Source organism: Tasmannia lanceolata, unplaced genomic scaffold, assembly GCF_043159265.1.
Source record: "Tasmannia lanceolata isolate RefF3 unplaced genomic scaffold, GAP_Taslan_0.1 ptg000007l, whole genome shotgun sequence".
NCBI classification, from domain to species: Eukaryota; Viridiplantae; Streptophyta; class Magnoliopsida; order Canellales; family Winteraceae; genus Tasmannia; species Tasmannia lanceolata.
The window spans coordinates 18,291,232-18,312,507 of record NW_027518684.1 but is presented as its reverse complement, the minus strand read 5'-3'; the positions used below and the strand labels follow the sequence as shown (position 1 = coordinate 18,312,507).

At 38.7% G+C, this 21,276-nt stretch overlaps 1 protein-coding gene and 1 long non-coding RNA gene across 3 annotated transcripts in view; both read right to left on the bottom strand.

Annotated features, from left to right (window-relative positions):
• Positions 1-306: 306 nt before the first annotated feature.
• LOC143882169 (uncharacterized) lies at positions 307-9,008 on the bottom strand. The gene is made up of 2 exons (XR_013252122.1): positions 8,583-9,008; positions 307-628 (listed from the first exon to the last, which is right to left on the bottom strand). It is a non-coding gene; the product is annotated as an uncharacterized LOC143882169 (long non-coding RNA).
• A 1,926-nt stretch (positions 9,009-10,934) lies between these two features.
• LOC143882167 (mediator of RNA polymerase II transcription subunit 16-like) overlaps positions 10,935-21,276 on the bottom strand; it is a 64,409-nt gene continuing 54,067 nt past the window's right edge. For both annotated transcript variants that reach the window (XM_077385616.1, XM_077385615.1), the window contains 4 exons: positions 19,097-19,620; positions 13,202-13,378; positions 11,873-12,256; positions 10,935-11,210 (listed from right to left, as the gene is read on the bottom strand). In XM_077385616.1, coding sequence (XP_077241731.1) covers positions 11,067-11,210; positions 11,873-12,256; positions 13,202-13,378; positions 19,097-19,620 — 1,229 coding nt within the window. In that variant the 3' untranslated portion in view covers positions 10,935-11,066. The remainder of the gene's footprint in view (positions 11,211-11,872; positions 12,257-13,201; positions 13,379-19,096; positions 19,621-21,276) is intronic.

Here is a 21,276-nt window from a genome sequence, read left to right as displayed (position 1 = left end):
CTTTTTAAAAATATTGTTCAATATTACTACGTAATTATTGTTAATTTCAGAAGAAATTTTATATTAGAATAATCAAAGAAATGGCAACATGATCAATTAGTAGAAGAAACAGGGAAAAAATTTCTTTGAAAGAACAAAGAAACTTCTCTAATTTATTGGAGGAAGAAATAAATATTGTGGGGTGGCATGAATCGAATGTTTGCCTGAAACTAAATTTTCCAGAGGCTCCCTTCAATTCAACATTCTTCTTGAAAGAAGGGATATTTTTTTGCAAGGAGGAGAGAGTGTTTGAGAGGTGGAGAGATAAGACTGTAAACGTATCATATACATATCACAAACCTAAGCAAATCTGCATCAAGTTTCGAATCTATAAAAAATCAAATCATAATGATAGTTCAAGCAGAACGTAATTCTATCATTTCAGCAACCTATCAACATGCAATTCTCCAATTGCCAGCTTCCACCACTGAACAAGATCTCGCTATCTAGCAGTTTCTAAGAACCAAAGAACAAAAAACATGATAAAAATCTCCAAACCCTATTTCAAAACATCAGCAGAACACGCACAACTCTTCCCGAAGCTTTTGATCCATCGGAGAGACTGGGCTCTTAGTAACAATTTTACCTACTAAGATTGATAAAAATAAAATGTAAATCAAGTTAGAATAGATATTATACAGTCTATACGGATTTTCTTTTGAAAACCATAGGCACCTGATTAGGATTTCCGACTGAGAAATAAAAAAATATACAGAAATAAGAATTCCCACAAATAACATGGCAAATGACAGGGACATTGCAGCAGTGAAATGGCAGGGACATTGCAGCTTTGAAGGCAAGGGCCCCATGCAATGCACGGGCCGACAAAGAATTGTACAGACCACATCATAGGTTGATCCAAACCGTCCATGTGATGGAAGAGAACATAAATAGGTTGTGCTCGTAAAATCATTTCCATAGGCTGATCCTAGCCCTCCAATCTATAGAGGTTTCCATAATTTTTGTTCCTCTTAAGGTGCCAGGAAATTGTCAATATTTTTACAGGCGTCCTGCATTCGTAATATCAAACTTTCTGTAATTTGACCCTCACATAGTGAATAAGGAAAAATAGTTTTTTCGTCATTGTTAGGGGTGTAACTCGGGTCGGGTTGAGGCCAACCCGAGGAACCCATTTTTCCAACCCAACCCGATGTCCAACCCGGCTGGGTTCAACCCGACCCAACCCGATTTGCAATTTCCTCAACCCGATTTGCAATTTCCTCAACCCGATTTCCAATTCGGGCTGGGTTGGGTCGGGTTGACCCAATTTGATATGGTACCAATTGTTGACCAACTCAACTCAAGCCGGGTTGTTTTGGATTTTGGGAACCAATAGTGAGTCACCAATAATAAGTTTTTAACTCACAATCAGCTCTCAAAATCCAAAACAAACAGGAACTAACAATTAACAAAGGGAAATGTTATCCGCAGTACTATATTTTGATGATCACAGTCCTCACTTGATTAAAGTTCGGTATGGCCCGCACCATAGGATTATCCAAACCGTCCATTGTGGATTGTGGAGACTATTTCAATGTTGAAAAAGAAAAACACATATACAGAACTTCTTCAGATGGAACCCAAATTCGGGTTTCGGGTCAGGTCGGGTTGCCCGACAACCCAACCCGACCCAGCCCGATTTCCAATTCGGGTTGATTTTTTCCCAACCCAACCCGATTTGCGAAAAATCTTAACCCGACCCAACCCAAATTCGGGTTGAACCCGACCCTCGTGGGAATATCCAAGAACATCGATGGTTTCAAATTATATATAGTGCCAATGTCCTTACTGTCATATTTTATAATGGCACTACTCACCGTATTTTGATGATCGCACTCCTCACTTTGTTAAAATGTACGGTATGGCCCGTACCATAGGATGATCCAAACCGTCCATTAGATGGGCCACTACCTAAATAGGTTGTGCCCTAAAAATAATTATCATAGGTTGATCCTAACCCTCCAATCTATAGAGGGTTATAGGTTGATCCAACCGTCCATGTGATGGAACACAACATCAATCGGTTGTGCCGTTTGTAGTATTTTCGTCATTGTCATATGTCTATACCTCTTTTTGGCAGTTTTTTTTCGTAATTGTCATAGACAGGTACCATATGTCGGTACTTTTCGTATGCAATTGACGATTGTACCCTCAAATCATTTCTCATTCTGAGAAACTTCTAGCATCAAAATGACTTAAATGCCCCCAGCTAATAGGATACAGTAGGAAGTTTTTCTAAAAGAAGGGCATGAAATTATCATATGTAATTATTTTTTAGGAACAATCAATTTATATTGTGGCTAGGGGTGTAAACGAGTCGAGCCGAGCCGAGCTTGGCCAGGCTCGGCTCGGCTCGTTAAGCTCAAAAGCTCGGCTCGGTCAGGCTAGGCCAGGCTCGCGAGCCTTACCGAGCTCAGGTTATATTAAGTTCACACCCCTCTTTTTCCCTGGACAACCCTATCTAGTGTAATTTGACTACTTTTTTTACACTATGGGGGGTGATCCAAGTAACAAATGGGGTTCCAAAAATGAAGTGACATATTTTGCCTCCCCCTTTCACTCCCTGGACAACCCTTTTAGTGCATATATTAATATATAATATATATATTTAAATATATTAAATTCTTAACCAGCCTTAATGAGCCGAGCCGAGCCTGGCCTAAATAGGGCTCGGTTCGTTAAGGATTTGAGCCGAGCTCGAGCGAGCTTCCGAGCCCAAGCCAAAATTGACACCCTTAATTGTGGCCCATTAAATGGACGGTTTGGATCATCCTATGATACAAGGCGTACGATTCTTTTGAAAAATACTTGATTGTACGGACTTACACCATAGGTTGTATGCCAAAAATCATTTCCATAGGATGATCCCAACACAATTGCAGGGTTTCCAAATTATGTCATTTATCTATAGATTGTAGGGATGCTATCATCATTTCGAAATGATTAAATGGACGGTTTGGATCGTCCTATGGTGTAGGCGGTAAAATATTCACTCCAATTTTTTATAGGTAAGTTGGGGTTTTGTGTGGACCCCTACCGGCTTATTAAAAAATAGTTCACTACAAGGGCTTACACCACATATATTGTAACAAGAATTTTGTGACAAAGCTTGCAAACCAAAAACAGATTTCTTACACTCCCTATTAAAAAAAAAGTACCGTGTAACTTACACCATAGGATGATCCAAACCGTCCAATTGAGGGGCCACATCGTAAATAGGATGTTCCCAAAAAACACATTTTCATGCGATGATCCTAGCCATGCAGTCTATAGAGGAACGGCATATTTAGGAAACCTTTATTGATTGGAGGGTTGTAATTATCCTATGGAAATGAATTTTGGCACACAACCTACTTACATTGTGGCCCATCAAATGGACGGTTTGGATCATCCTAAGATGTAAGCTATACAGTGCTTTTTGAAAACTAATACTCACTGTAAGGACTTACACTATATATAAAAACTCTCATAATCACATCATTTCCCTCTAAATCATGGGGAAACGGGTCAAACTGGTCGGGTCAAAGTGACGTGAGAAATTTTACGGGTCATTGGGCTTGGACCCGCACCCGGCCCGCGGGTCAACCGGTTTTTTGACGTATGTTTTTAAGATTTTTTTATAGGGATTTGCTAGCCACCTTCACCGAGCGTACTTTTCTGCTTGTTCGCACATCCTTTGCTGCGAAGTACGGTTTGTGCAAAGGTGGCTAGCAATACATAATAGCAATAAATAATAATCAAGATTTTTTTATAGGGATTTGCTAGCCACCTTTGCCGAGTGTACTTTTCTACTTGTTCGCCCATCTTTTGCTGCGAAGTACGGTTTGTGCTTGTGCAAAGGTGGCTAACAATACATAATAGCAATAAATAATAATCATGCTCGGGTACTAAGTTTTAAATGAAAAATTATGGGAAAATAGAAGCAAATGAGAAAAATTACGAAAAAAATACCGAATGGGGTGCTAAAATATGACAATTACGGCCAAAACTACAAATAAAATTGAAAAATTATGACAATTATGGACAAAAAGGCAAAAAAGGAGACAACTGGTGTCTTTTTTAAAAAAAAAAAAAAAACTCTTGTGGAAGGGCATATGAGAAGCGGAAATGATGAAAAAGTAGTGAAAAAGGACATACTTGGGAGTTTTATGGAAATTAAGGCGGGACGCATAAGTGTGGACCCCGATCCGGGAGAGAGGTGAGGGACGAGCCCCCAGCGGCCTCTTTGGATCATCCACACGTGAAGGAGAGCTCTACCAAGGAACTCTCGAAACAAAAATAAAACTCAGAGTCGCCATCCATGGTATACGGCCATGGATCCCTAAAAAAATATGCTCTGTATACCATGGATAACCAGAAATGAATGGGTTCGTGCCTGATTACGAATGGAGAAGGTCCGAAGAGCGCCTCCAATTCGTCCGAGTGCAAGCACTTGGTCTCTTATGCCATTTATTATTAAATCCAAAGAATTTTGGGTAAAAATCATATGAAATAGGAACAATTATCAGGAATCGTCTACCTAAGCATGCATTTCCTGAGGTAAAAAAATAAGCATACACAAAATGAAATGAAAAATGTGTCACCTAAGCAAAGCTAGGTTATGAGTGACATGCCTAATGGGTGTCTAAGTTCTGGTGGACATACACATGCAGGCTACAGCTAAAGATATAATATCAGTAAAAGAAAGTAAGAAGACACATCAAAACATAAAGCACAAATCAATCATATATATGACAGGACAAGACAAATCCTAACTCTAATGCGACTTGACTCGGACCAAGATGGTCGTCCATCCTAGCTGCTCTACGTATCCCGGCCTCGGGAAGAATCGGAGTCAACGTAGTTCGATGCCTTATTCTAAACTATGATGCCTAACCATCTAGAACCGCTATCCTAGACTTTATCCACTAGACTCGACTGATTTTTAAAGTTTTTTTGCATGATTGCTTAAGTTCAGGTGAATTGTAATTTTTATGAGTCTCTATATGCCTTAATTAATGCAAGTTAGTTAGCCTTAAACTAATGCAGGTGGGCCCTACATCCTATATGTATTTAGGCTGTGCAAACTAAGAAAAATCATGGGCTGACTATATGCTTCCTAGTCTAGCCACCGGTTCGACTAAATGTCTAACCGATCAACTCGAGGCCTCCTAACTCTAGGGACACTCACACGACAGGACACACTATATCAATACAAATCAGGACAGCATCCTAACTCAAAAACACCATAAACAGCTATGACATACTCCTAACTCTAGGGGAAGATCTTTTTGAAAAGGTTTTGAAGAATTATATATATATATATATATATATATTGTTTAAAATGTTTATTTTTAAAAGGTTTGGCTGGACCTGAGATGTGGATCTCAAGCTGCACTACGTACCCTATGAAAAGGGATCAAGCCAACGTAGTTCGGAACATATTCCGAGATGAAGATGCTAAACAAGCAAACATGATGTGATTCACAAACAAGTAAACTAGCGTGCTCACAAACAGGTACATCAGCGTGATCACAAACAAGTAAACTAGCATGATCACAAACAAGTGAAACAACAATCAGATAAAACATGTCTAAAGGAGGTGACATCCCTAAAACAAATGAGACAAAACTCTTTTCCAAAGGAAGGCAAGCAAAATAATGAAACTGAGAGAACCATATACTATGATAGAGGATTATCTAAAAGATTTAAAGCATCTTCTAAAAGAAAAGAAAATAAAGGGAAACACTATATGGACTAAGCTAGTCCCATAATGATGGGCTTGGGATGACTCATTCATCGCCTTCGCAATAAAAGGACAAGTGTCTAAAGACATCTAAAAGGCCGGGCTAGCCTACTAAATAAAAGAGGGGAGAATGCTACTAGGACTTAGTAAGTCCCCTAAAATGATGGGCTTGGGCTAACGCCTTCATCGCCCTTGCAATGAAGAGGGATTAATGAATAAGGGTGTCTAAAAGACTAAGTAAGTCTACTAAAATAAAAGAGGAAAATAGGGGAAGTATTACATGAGTAAATATCATTTTCACCATAAATGGAAAAGAAAATAATTCGCATATCCAAAGGAAATGTCCACATAAACAACTTGTTGAGGCATAGGTATCCCAAACATCATAAAAAAAAAACAGTATATATTCTAACAAAATAACAAATAAGAATTTTTTATTTTCAACTATAAAATATGAAATAAAAGCAGCACGCAAAATGGATATAATCCTTTCACATTACCATGTCAACTTTATCAGTGAGAACCCCTTTTCAGCTATTTTCTAATTATAACGGCAACAATTAAACCTGTGATATTATCCAATAAGATAAAAAGAAAACACTATAGCTAATCTTATCAATGACCGTAACAACCCAAACATGTATGTAGATGACTAGTTTCAGATTATGTTAACTGGATGCAGGTTAAATTTTCCTTGCATAGATGACTAAGAAAAGAGAAAAGAAATGATATATATTTTTACCAATGGAATAGAAAGTACCCTACAAGCAAGAGAACAAATAGTGCCACTAAAGCTAGGAAAGAAAAGGTTGCTATGGACATTTCTATGATCCAACAAAAGAGAGGCTGCTATAACACGCCACTAGAGATCAGTCCACATAAAACAACAACCCCAAAAATACCCCCAAAGTTTTTATTATGTTTGATTCCATCCTAAAAAAATAAAGGGCAAAACTTATGAAACTGAAACGAGATAGAAAAGACCAACGAATTTGCTCATCTCCACAACATAATGGTACTAGCATTTGCTCATCTCCACAACATAATGATACTAATATTTTTCTCAAAAGGATAAATAAAATGAACAATACTACTCAACCTTAGCAAATAAAAATTAGTTTTCCAACTGAAATCTTATGTCTGCTATTGCAACACATGCATACAAATTCATGTAACCGTTAACACAACAAAAATCTGAGATAATTCTAGCCTAAACATATGGTTCATAACCAGTTTCAGTTGTGCTATACCCTACTTGAACCCAAACTCTCAGTATTATGACATCCAAACATATGAACATTAGAACTTCACAAGTGCTATTCTATAGTGCAACCAAAAAAACGAGTACAGAACTTCCCAAGTGCTACAAATGAAATGGGCTCATAAGCATGGGTTAGACAAGTATTATACTATGGTTAAACTAAAATGAAAAATGATAAAAACATCATCATGCTTTTTAAAATTTCCATCAAGACATTTTATTTTATAGTAACCAAAGAACTTTCAAATGCATTTACTAGCCTAATACTAGCAGACACAGTCCACTAAAACAGGCATAACTTTTTATCCACTGCTCTAAATTTCGGTCACGAGTACTTGTTGGAAAGATCTTGAAAATACCTAAAACTTTGTAGTTTATCATTTTCTCTAATTCTGTCTTTTACTTGCCCAAAAATGTGGTTTAAAAACTGCCCAGAAACTGGTGGCAGGAATTGCACTTCCAAATGCATCTCTTCCATTCTTGTCAATCTATCACCGGAGAACCACTAGATGCTTCTTTTGTCCTAGAAGCAGCCTTCTCGCCACTGTCAATACCAACCACCCTGATCTTTAATCCAACACATGCAACTTCAAGAGCGAGAGGAATCTCATTGTACTTAAGAAATTGTTTTGCCCCAGGGTCGTAACAAAAGAAACCAAAACATGAACAAGATCCCTGTACATAGGATGTACAGGAATTTCTTCGCGGTTGACAAACATTGCTTCTGCGATTACCGGCCCAGGCTTAACAACATGGCTATTACTAAGTATGATTCCCCCTCGCTTATCAACGACAAAACCAGCGGCATGGTTCGCCCCTGCGGCCTCTGTGTCAAACACTCGAGGAATCGTCGTCCTCAGCATGACCACTGCCGGAATAACCTTGTGCAAGTCTACTCCAATTTCTAAAAAAATTGATTCCCTAAGCGATGTCAATTAATAAGAATTCTAAAAGAAACAATAACAGTATCATGGAAATCTCCTTGCATTGAGCTTTATACCAAGTCACTTTTACTTCCAATCAAAACTAACTTCATTAACACAGAATATGACATCTCCTAAAGTTCTGAACATCTAGTCAAAAGGCCAAATTTTTTTTTTTTTTTTTTTTATATATTAGCAATACATGTTTATAAAAGAAAAATTACTAATGTTACTCTAATATACAATCAGTGCGCAAACGAGAGACACAAAGCAAGTGATTTATCTCCATTGGGAAACAGAGTCTCCAATTCTTTATGCTATCTCTTTCTTTTTGACAAAACAAAATTCAAAGATGCAAAATAATACCAAACTTGAACCTTCCTGTAAATGAATTCTTCTTATAAAATCGATCTCTAGAACTGTTATATAATTAGGTGAGTATCAAAGAATGCAAGCACAAGACAAAACTGTTTTAGATCCAAATCAAAGGAAGCGAACCTCGTATGCTACAAATCAAAATTACCAAGGAATTTCCTTATTTAAACAGTACAAAACTTCAAATATGAATAAGCATAAATGATTTACCTGATTGAACTGAAAATGAGTAATTGAATAGAACTTCAAAACAACTGACCTTCTCCTTTTGTAAATGCTCGAATGAAAACCACAACGAGCAGATTTCTAGCTCTTGTTTTCCTCTTCTTCTTCTTTTTTTTTTCGTTCAAATTCTCGTATGCTCAGATCTGAATTAGGCTCATCAAAATCAGGGTGATCACAAGTAGATTTAATGGAATCCTCGCTCGGATTTATGACTAAAAGCTAATATAAACGAAACTTGAGCCATTAGATCTAGGGTTTATGAAGAGGATAGGGTTTAAAATACAAAACCAAAGCTTCTAGAGAAAGGAAAACAGCAGCCGAGGGATTAACTAAGAAGAAAAAATCAAAAGGAGGATGCCGGACGGAGTTTTGGCCGGAGTTTGCCGGAGGCTGACCGGAGAAGATGATGAAAATGATGAGGATTTGGATCTCTCTCTCTAAAAAATTCAGAACCTTCATCTCCCCCCTTTTCTAAATAAGGGTGAGACTCTATTTATAGGTTAAAAAAAAGGTGCTGATATCAGCACTACTATATTTGATAAGCGCACCATAGGCGGAAAAAGTGATGGGCGCACAACATAATCTTGTCTTTTCTGCCCCAGGTCGCGAGCCTTCCAGGATAATCCACCCCCCCTTCTAGGCATTTGCACTACGACCTTGCTTCGGTTTGTTCGCTAGACAAACGAGCTCGGATTTCGACGAAATTTTGCGGGGAGCTAGATGGGACCCTAACCTAGCTTAGGGTGAAGTTTGAGACCCTAATTCATTCATTTGATGAGGTTTTGATTAAACAAGATTTAAAAGCGGTTCGGTCAAAATGGGGTGTCTACAATAAGGAAATAGGAGGAAAGAAGCAGACAATTTTTCAAGGATTTCCCTTTTAGCAGTAAAGGATTGGGTCCAAACCCTGTGTCATTTGGATCGGTATCATAAGAGATCAGAACTTATTTTTGGACCGTGACCGGGTTGTAAGCACAAAATTCAATGTCTATTAGGGTTGTAAGCACAAGAATTTGACGCGAGTTCAAATCCCCCCCCCCCCCCCGCGGGCTTACCTGATGCCAGTGTACGTTGTTAATGGGTGATTGTGCACATCCGTAGGGAATAGTCCCGCCCTAAAAAATGGGGTGGGGATACCATATGTCATCAAAAAACAAAAAAAGAGTGGTCCTTAGGATACTGACCTGAATTTACTGAAAATGTACAAGTGGGGTCCACTTGTTCAATGATCCAAGCCAATCATTTTTCAGGCGTTGCTATGTATGGGCCATGGACAAAAGCCCACTCCCATCGGATAGATCAATTAGGGCCAGCCATGAAAGATTATTCAATGGAATATTGAAGGGCCTAATTGTGAGATGGGCAGAAAGACTTGATAGGACAGGAATGCCCCCTCCGTCTCTCACAAGTAACAAGTTAGCCCACTATTTTTTTCATGGTTGATAAATATGCCCTTGCATTCATCCTGAAGATCAATGAGCCAGTCCATTTCCATTGACCACTAGAAAACTGGTTTGGCAAGAATATTAGTAGCCAACCATGGAGGGTCCATTTGTTTGGCACCAAAATAGTAATTTCCTAGGGAAAGATAGCATTTTCCCTTTCCCAGGTTAGTTTGGTTATCACGTACCTATCATTCTACTTTTCTGCAAGGAATTCTCCATGGTCCATTTGGACGTGTAGTATAGAAGTAGGAGGGAAGTAATAGAAATTCACATTTTTTTACTTTCCTTTTATCTCCTTTTACTCTGTTTTCCCCATTATTTTTGGTGCATCCAAAAACCCAAATTGGCAAATTCTTTGCCGATTAGAGTGTGATTGTTTCCTCACTATTGAGGCTCGTGTCATGAAACCAATTAGATCTACAAATAGCATGATAAGTAGGCAACCTTTGGCTTCGTTGATCTTGCGAGTCTAAAACTGAGAATTGATTTTGAGTATAAAACTGATTATTGGACTCAGAATTAAACATAATTTTGAGCCCAATAATCAGTTTGACTCAAAATCAACTCTGAAAATCCCAAAACGAAAATGTGAACATCAATTCCCCTGACAAACAGTTCACCTGCACTTAGCATTCCTCACCCATATGACTCAAAATCAACTTCTTGCAAGAATCTGCAATGAAACCGAAAATGCTCTGCTAGAACTGCGTTTCTATTCATCGTGAGAAAAAAAGGGCAGCCCAGGGAATGAGTCTCCCGCCATTGCCCAGATGTACACAGCCTTACCCTTGCTTTTGCAGAGAGGCTATTTCCGTGACTTGAACCCATGACCACCAGGTCACAATGGAGCAACCTTACCGTTGCGCCAAGGCTCGCCCTCTCTATTCATCGTGATAAGTACGGAAAAAATGCTGGAAAAGAACTGCATTACCAGAAGATGCTGGAAAAACATCCTTGGCTAGTTGGCTCCATTAAGAATTACGTGGCAGAAAAACAAGGATAAGCAAAGAAAGAAAAAAGCAGACGTGAATTTTATATACACAGCTCATAGATGAAAAGAGTGGATTAGAGAACTAAACGACTCGAACCCAAGTTCCACCGCACATTGGGCAGCCATAAGCCCACCTGCTAATCCACCATGCCTCCCGCTCATTCTGAGCAAGACTCGGCGTCCCTGGCAGCACAAACGCAGATGTCTGTCGTAAACATCGTATGCACTGCGTAGAAAAGAGAAGATTTGGAATGAATCTCAAATACAGAAGAAAACCAAAATAAAAGGTAAAGAACAGAAATCCGGGTGCATGGGAATGAATAACAGAAAGGAACGGAAAAATGAAAATCGAACACACGTCTGCGAAACAAATCTGCATGCCTGATATAACCATTTTATATGGTGCATTGGAAATGTACCCTGCCATTAAAAGACAATCAAAGGAACAAACAGAAAACAATGAAAAACTGTCAAGAGCCAATGAGCCACGTAGGTTCAAGCCCTTACCAGAGCCACATGATGTCATGATCTGAGAGGCTTAATCAAACTGCCAATGACTTTTTCGTTTCTTGGTTGGAAACACGTGATTGTGATTTTGGGGCTTCTGCCCAGTGATAAGCATATCAGGAATACAAACAGCACATAAAACATGGCCCCAGTTATCTCATTTTATCAAAATACAAGTTTCAGTTGGTTTCTTGGTATACCCTTTTGGGGCTTCTGGTAATGGCAAGTCAAGGCTATGGAGCAGAAGTTAAGAAAGGCTCTGGGTCAAGAGAACTCAGACCAAAATCTTACAAAGTTGGCAATTTCAGTTATTTTTTCTTGAAATGAAGTCCTATAAATTGATTTAAACCAGAAGAGCACAGAACAGTGTTGGAATCTCACCTTGTACCAAACCCCTTCTAGCCCTGTTTTCCACACGGCTGTGACAACATCCCTTCGAGATCCCATAATACCCAGATATGCACCCAGACCCACTGAAGTTTTCAAGCCAAATGCTGCATCTCTCTCAGACAACCTGCGTTTTCTTGGCCAGAGGCCTTGAGCTCCATAGTAACTGTCATAATCTTCTGATGAACTAACTTCAAAAGGGTCAGATGATCTGATCAACTTTGGGTTCGAGGCCTCATCCACAAGACCTAGATCCTCCGGATCAGACCACGGCCCCCCAAACATATTACGACGATGCCATTCTTCAGCAGGAGGGTGGAGTTCCAACTCACGAAGTAACAAACCAGCAGCATCTGCACCTCTAGGTCGGGGCATATTCTGTTGTGTTGTAGGCCCATTGTGATTCAAAGAAGTCCATACAAATCACAATCAGCCATGCGAAAATAGCAAATCCAAAAGCAACAGAGAAGCCATCAGTCATTTCTGTCAGCTAATAAGAAATGTTAAATACTTAAATTTCAAAGGTATATGATATATAACTAATAATCTGTCACAAGGAATGATACTTAAATCCTTCAAAACCCTGTAGTATTTGAGTACCGAATAAGGAAACCCAGATAAGAGTAAGGGTACGGCTCAGATAATTATAACATGGATCCTATCTTTTCTTTGAATATTCAGATAATGCCCACTTCATAACGCTACTAGAAAAACTCAACTCAACTAATCATTTGTTCCAAACTAGTTGGGGTCGGCTAATGATCCTTTAGAAAATTTTCATGAAGAAGGTAAAAGGATCTACCCGGCTCAAATTGACTAAGTCTACTCCTGACACTAGTTGGGTTCGTCTAACTTCATAATGCTACTGGATCCTTTTTATTTTCGCATAGAAGGAGGCTTCTGTATTTTTAATGGATAAAGAAAAATGCCAAGGAAAGACTTGATAGCTAGGAACATAACAGAGAACATGACCTTTGATAGGATAGAATGGAAGAACCCAACTAGAGCCAGAATTAGAGCCGGGTAGATTCCATCACCTTCTTCATGAAATTTTTCTAAAGGATTCATTTAGCCAAAACCCCAACTAGTTTGGGAAAAAGGCTTTGTTGAGTTGAGTTGAAAGAAAAATGCCAAGGAATTGTGCTTTCCACAACCCCACTCCAGCTTTTAGAAATATATTTACACTACTCATAAACAACGGTGTATATATATATATATATATATATATATATATATATATATATATATATATATATTTTTTTTTTCGGGAAAGATTAAACAACAGTGTAAATCTAGTATAAAATATGTGATAAATGTATTTACCTGCATATATGGGCCAAGTGCTGCTTCCACAACCTCTGGTAAGACAGTGTAGTTCCCATCTATATAATGCAATCGAATGATAATGTTGCCTGGACCCACCTGAGAAACAGGTAAGGGGTGTGGCAGAGATGATGTTCGCCGACAGAGATCCACAAGTATGAGGAAAAGGACCCTCACCTGCATGGCAGTAATGACTCTACAGCTATCAGGGACTGCTTGGACTTCTCTCATTCAAACACTTAATCTTTCATGATCAGATATGGGAATCATATATGGAAGAGCTTCAACTGGCATAAGCATATATTAAGGTTGAGTCCAAGAAATCCCAAATTCTAAGGTCATTAGGAGTTTACTCAGGCTCAAACAATTCAGACTATCATGTCAACAAAATTTGAATGGAACAGCATAACAATTGATCCATAATTTTTTTCTTTTCTTTTCTTTTAAAACCGCTTTTCTTAAACTTGCTTTTGGTGTAAATGGTTAAAACAAAATGTAAAAATAGCTTTGTGAACTCAGCCAAGCCTTGGACTCATGCAACATGCAATAGTGATTCAAAATTAGATAGGCTCCTACAGTTTTACCAACTTTAGTTTATAAATAAGCAATCTTATTTTTATTCTATGTATTTTTTTAACTGACTTGATATTGTTCAATAGGGTAAAATTAAGTGAATGCTCAGAGCACACATCTGATTACATATTTTGACATTAAATATCTCAGTAAAAGAATTAAGTACCTAACAAGTACCAATCCCAGCTAAAAAGTTCCTTAACCATGGAAGAACATCTAAAAGATGAGATAACTCAGTAAAACTTGAACGCATTAGCACAAAACAGTGTCACATTAGCTGAATGACAACGTCAAGGTTAGAAACAGACATAATTCGATAAGAATTATTAGCATAACAAAAGACAAGCATTTTGGGAAAGCTAAGACAGTTAATATCCTTGTTTCTTCATTACCAATGAAAAATGCCGAAACCATCACTTCCATATCCATTCCATGATATAGGAAACTTGGATTAGCCAAACATACAATTCCATGGTATACGTTGAGGCCTTCACAAGTGAATTCAAGTGGTTACTTTAAAGTAAGAGCATTGTATCGATCGAAATGTTCTAATATAGATTCTTGGCCTACCAGATTATCAAAACTTCATCTGTTTAAAAGGAAAAAGGAAAAAAACAAAATATATAACAAGTTCCTTCGTAGATACAAAACACAGACATATTTGCCCACACCTGTCACTCCAGAAGTTCACTGTATTATGAATCGTGACAACATTTAACTCAATGGTTTGCGAAAGAAGCATCCACATGCATTAATACTGCTTTTAAAATCATAATAGCTGATTTGCAATTAAGATATCAACAAAAAAACATTTCGTATGGAAAGGAACTAGCACTAAATTGGTTCACATCAAGATTACCATATACTTCGAGTTGTGAAGTGGCAATAAAGGTGAGAAAAGTTAAGGATATAGGATATGAAAAATAAAAAAAGCCATGGAAGACAGAGAGATGAAGTTATATCATCTAGGCTCTGTTTCTTTCAACGTAAAAAATGGACGTAAAATTTGTTTTATGTTCATTTTTACAACATGAAACAAATTTGACGTTCATTTTTACATCGAAAGAAACGGAACCCTAGTAGAAAAATACGAGGGAAAATGATCGGTATTCTATCAGTTGGTAGACGATAGAAATTAAGGGAAAAGGTTGGCCCTTCACAGCAGGTGGCATCCATCATTTTCATTGGTGGGAGTGATGGGACCAACCCAACATGAAATGGGGTCCAATTGATCCAGTAATGGGAATAAGAGACCCCAAATTTTCCTCCTAAAGAGGACTGACACAGTACTCTAAAAGTAATATGCACAGTAACAAAGATAGGAAAGAATATGTTAACTTTAACTGTTCTTTCAGAGTTGGTGGAAGCCGAATATTATCGAGAGGACTGCTTAAATGTGGAACGTGGTTCCCTGTGCAGTCTTAGGGACTGTGGATAGAAAGAAACCAAAGAATTTTTTTGAGGGTTAGCAGACAATTGACGAGAATCTTGTTTAAGAGACCAAGTTCTTGATAGACAATTGGACCGTTGGAACTGAGTTATTTAGTGGTGTCTCTATCACTGATCTATTCAGGAAATGGAGAGAGGTCTTAACTAATCGTTTCAGCAGAAAGAAGAGGACGGCAGCCTGGCTACCCACCCTGGATGGCTCTATCAAACTGAAATTTGATGCCTGTTTAGTTGGGAACTCTGTTCCTGCAGGTATAGGGGGTGTGTTCGTATAATATTACGAGTTCGATATGTGAATTCTCAAGTGCCATTGGCAAGGCAGATTCTAATGAAGGTGAACCAAAGCCACTTCGAATAGGTCGGAAACTTTTCTGTTTTAAGTTTGATGGTCGTCATATTGTGGAAGGAAACTCAAAAAAGACTATCGGGTGGGGAGCTGGAAGCAGCAGTGCCCGCGGCAATTGTGCTAGGTCATTGATGAGGTCGTTAACTGTTAACATACCGGGAGGCGGGAGCAACGACTTGCACATTTTAGCATGTGCTTAGAAAGGCTAATGTCGTTGATTTGTTGGCCAAAAGTAGGGTTGAACATGAGGAGTTAATTGAGGGGCAATCTCTACACCATTTGTAATTTTTTCTGTTTCTGTTTGGGCTAGTGTCCTGTTGAATTTCTTCTGCTGCGCTTTGAAAAAATATAGCTACTTACTATATGTAAATGGTGTGTGTGTGTGTGTGTGTGTGTGTGTGTGTGTGTATCTGAGAAAAGCATTCCTGCGCAGCAGCGCAGGCTGCCACAAATATCTCCGATATTTTCAAAATATAGCGTTTTTATCGCGAGATTTTGATAAAACGACAAAATCCCGAACTAATCCCGAGATTTTAAAAATATAGCGATATTTTCATTTTTATCATAAAATATCCCGATATTTTTATTTTATATATTTTTTTAAAATTTAATATTTTTGTATTTTTTTAAATAATTTTAATTTTACCGTTTATTTCCCGATATAAACCCGAAAAAATTAATATATCCCGAGATTTTCCCTTGACGAGAAATTCCCGAGAACGACATTTGTGACATAGGGCGCAGGGAGCTTAACTGCGCTTAAGTGTGGTTTATAAAGCCTGCCATTGGTTCCTTTCTTGTAGACCCGCTATACGTTTCAAAGGGGGAGCCATTGTACGAACCAATATGAGGCTTTATAAACCACTTAAGCGCAGTTAAGCTCCCTGCGCTGCAGCGCAGGAACGCTTTTCTCTGTGTGTGTGTGTGTGTGTGTGTAAGTGAGGAAATGGTTTGTGAGCAGCTCCTCAGATAAGATTATTTGAGCAGAGCTCACAAGCATTGTTTGGATGATCCAAAACATTCATTTGATAGGCTCTCATATAGATAGGGTGTGCCCAAAAAATCAGCTCCATGGGATTATCCTAACCCTTCAAACTGTGGAGGCAAAATATTTTAGCTCCACAAATTGTAGGGTTGGGATGATCCTATGGAGTAGATTTTTTGGGCACACCCTATCTATATGAGGGCCTATCAAATGAATGTTGTGGATCATCCAAACAATGTGGCCCCCCTAAGTTTGTGAGCTCTGCTCAGATAAGCTTTCTGAGCTGCTGCTCACAAATCATTTCCTCTCTCTCTCTCTCTCTCTCTCTCTCTCTCTATATATATATATATATATATATATATATATATATATATATATAGAGAGAGAGAGAGAGAGAGAGAGAGAGGAAATGGTTTGTATGCAACTGCACAGATAAGCTATCAGTGCATGGCAGCACAAACCAGGGGGGGGGGTGGGGGGGGGCACATTTTTTGGGGGATCCAAAGCATTCATTTGGAAGGCCCTTCCATGGATAGGGTGTGTACCAAAAATCAGCCCTTTAGGATCACCCTAACCATACCATTTGTGGAGGGAAAAAATGGGCAGAAACAGTGTCTGTCCATTTTCCCCTCCAACTTTGATTGGGTTAGGATGATCCTATAGGGCTGATTTTTTGTACACACCCTATCCATGGAAGGGCCTTCTAAATGAATGCTTTGGATCCCCCAAAAAATGTGATCCCCACTATGGTTTGTGCAGCCATGCTGCTTATCTGTGCAGCTGCACACAAACCATTTCCTATATATATATATATATATATATATAGGGAAATGTGAGTATGAGTGGCCCCTCATATAAGCTTATATGAGGTGACGGCTAGAAACACGGTGGGCCCACATTTTTTGGGTGATCCAAACCATTCATTTGATAGGCCCAGACATAGATAGGGTGTCCCCAAAAAATCAGCTTCATAGGATCATCCCAACCCTTCAACTGTGGAGGTGAAAATGGGCGGGTATAAATTTGCCCATTTTCACCTCCACAGTTCTAAGGGTTGGGATGATCCTATGGAGCTGATTTTTTGGGCGCACCCTATCTATGTCATGGCCTATCAAATGAATGGTTTGGATCACCCTAGAAATGTGGGCCCACCGTGTTTCTAGCTGTCACCTCATATAAGCTTATATGAGGGGCCGCTCATACTCACTTTTCCCATATATATATATATATATATATAGTAAATGGTTTCTGAGCTCAAGCTCAGATAGAATTTATGAGGTAGAGTTTTTAAATAGGGTGGCTGCCTATGTTGTTTGGGTTATGTTAGATATTGATTCTATAGGACCTAACATAGATAGGGTGTATCTAAGAAATCATCTTGATAGGATCATGGTAAGCGTTGATTTGTGGAGATTTAAAATGGACGTCTACAAAATAGTCCATTTTGTGGCTCTACAGATCGAACGGTTAGGATGATGATATGGAGATGGTTTCTTAGGAACAACCTATCTATGTCAGCTTCTATGGAATGAATGGCTTGGATGAGTCAAACAACATGGAAGATGCCCTACATAAAAACTCTACCTCAGATAGAATTTCTGAGCTTGAGCTCAAATACCGCGCCCCATTTTTGCCTCTACAGATCGAATGGTTAGGATAATCGTATGGAGATGGTTTCTTAAGAACACCCTATCTATGTCAGGATCTATGGAATTAATGGCTTGGATGAGTCAAACAACATGGGAGATGCCCTATTTAAAAACTCTAGCTCAAATAAGCTATTTGAGCTTGAGCTCAGAAACTATATATATATATATATATATATATATATATATATATATATATAGAGAGAGAGAGAGAGAGAGAGAGAGAGAGAGGGAGCGAAGAGATGATCCAATGGGAGCGCCTCCTTTGTAGGTGGTTTTTTTTCAAGGGCATCCTTCAGTTTAGCATCTCTCTCTCTCTCTCTCTCTCTCTCTCTCTATATATATATATATATATATATATATATATATATATATAGAGAGAGAGAGAGAGAGAGAGAGAGAGAGAGAGAGAGAGGGGTCAAAGTTTTAACCCGAAACCAATGTTGGAGAAATTCACTAGCAAACTATCTAGAGTTCTTTCAAACATAAAATTGGGGTTTTAATTTGCATATAAATGTTTAATATGATTAGATGGCTTAAAGGGGAATCATGTCCCCATGGAGATTTATGAGTCTCTCCGGAGAAATGATGTCTATTGTCGCTGATCTCGAGGGTTGATATTCTCATATTCATCGAGAAGGAAAAGGTTGCGTGAATGCTCTTTCAAACTTTGTATTACTTGTATAGAATTATTGACTTGGCCTGAGATACCTATTTTGTAGATTGTAGCGTTTTTCCTCATGTCGGCCTCTTGTGGCCCTTTTGGCTCTGTATTCTTTTTTAGTAATATATATTAAATGGGGATTCAAATTGGCAAACAGACTTTTAACTGTCCTATATCCAGAAGCATTCCTGCAAAACAAGCATAGAGAGATGAAGTTGAGAAGAATTGCTACCTCTTCAGATGTGTATCCTTGACCAGCATTACCAGAACCTAACCTTGAGACCCGGCCTGCAGAACCATCTTCGAGCCCTTTTGCTCCAGGTATAAGTTGCCCAGCTCGCCCTGCCTGGCCTTCTTCGGATCTGACCATCCCTGGTGTGGTCCTTGTTGTTAAAGTATTGATTTCCTCCACCTTGCCACCGGTAACAGGCTGAGACTTTTGCATATTAGAATCAAGGTTTCTCTGTGCAGCCCCAATAAGGCGAGGCAATTGCCTTCGCCTAAAGAAGTAACAAAAAAGCAACAGTTGGCATAATCGATGGAGGAAATGGCAGTCCCCGATAAGCCTGACAGCAGGTGTTCCAGGAAATGTTCCTGTATTAATACTAATTGGCATAAATGGAGATGGTCCACTTATGGGGCTTGGTGTCGAAGAGGAAACTCCATCAGCATTGTTGCTTATCTTAGCAATTGCACCTTGTACCCATGCTTGCATTTGGGAGCTTCCAGTGGAACTCGTTGCACCATTTTGACCCGCTGGAAACATAGAGCAGTAACATTGTCAGATATATTATTAAATTAGTCCCTACAATACCTAGATATGGATACGGATAAGAGAATGGAGAAATGACTCGGCATTTTCCACAGATATGGGTATCCCATGCATTGAGATAACACAGTACATATATAATATAAAATAGCATAAAACTTTACAAGATTTAACTTAGACGATTGAATTGATAATATATTTAAAATAAGATCTGTAAGATTCACATACTCAAAATTACAATTAAAAATATGTGATAATAGCAATGAAAAAGCATAGTAGTTAATTCAAAGAGAGTGTCATATAATTGAAAGTTTGAAACATGACAGTTCATAATGAATTTACAATAAGACCTGTAAGATTCAAAAAATTACAATTGCAAATGCGACAATAACAATGAAAATTAATGATACAGTCGGCGCTCTAATTAATATTTGGTGGCCACATTGATTTAAGTATTCGATAGTATCAATTATCAGATAGGTGTTTTCCATCATGACCCCCAACCCCTAAGATAGGTGTTTTCCATCATGACCCCCAACCCCTAAGCCATCTGGCACTTCCTTCGTTTAACTCTTTGTCCTTGCCTTGCACAACATTTCTAGTAAACCAGGTTTTATACCTGGCTTCCTGGCAAGAAGAAAACCCGGCGAACTGCTGCCACTGCCAGGCAGGACTCAGGAGTATGGTGTTGTTGCGCTGACTGCATCTGCCACACTAGAGTCCATGACTGTCACGACCACTACAACTGAGTCTACCATTTCTTACATTCATGCACATAATATGTACTTACATACAAGGGATTTGCTAGCGTCCATCGCAAAAGGCATTTCGTGGATGGGTTGTTGCATGTGAGAGCAGCCACCTCGTGAATGAAGAGTGAGCCTGCGTGGCTACTCTCACATGCAACAGCCCATCCGTGAAATGCCTTCTGCGATGGACACTAGCAAATCCCTACAGATAATATTTACTTTGAACAACATTATTGTTCACTTGTATATACTTTAAACCAAGGTTGCCAGAGCGGGAATCGAAGCGAGAAGCGGAAGAGTACTCTTTACTGGTGATTGCGTGCACTCATAGGGAATAGTCCCTTCCTAAAAAATGGGGTGGGGATACCCTACGTCATCAAAATACACACACACACACACACACACTGAACAACATTTCCTGAGAAGGTACTCTTATATCTTATGTCACTGGAATTTTGTTTTAATATTAAATATAAGAGTATAAATTACCAGCATAGGAGCGATAAGATATGAAGTATCTGGTACAAGCGATACATTGGGAAGAACGGTCATTTCTAGGGAACCCCTACACAACCCCAAGACGGTTTGGAGTTCAAGTGAAGAGCTGAAAGGCATGCACCCACCTGGGAGTTTATTGGATAACTATTTAATCTTTTATTCATGTTCTCAGTAATGAGGAATAGCTATTTAAGCTTTTGTTCATGTTTCCAGTAATGAGGGCAAATTAAGTGTATTGATTGTTTCAGTAATGAGGGCAAATTAAGTGTATTGATTGTTTCAGTAATGAGGGCAAATTAAGTGTATTGATTGTTTCAGTAATGAGGGTAAATTATGTATATTGGCAGTGATAAGAAAAGAAACAGAAAAGGAAGAAAAGTCTACAACAATGCCGTA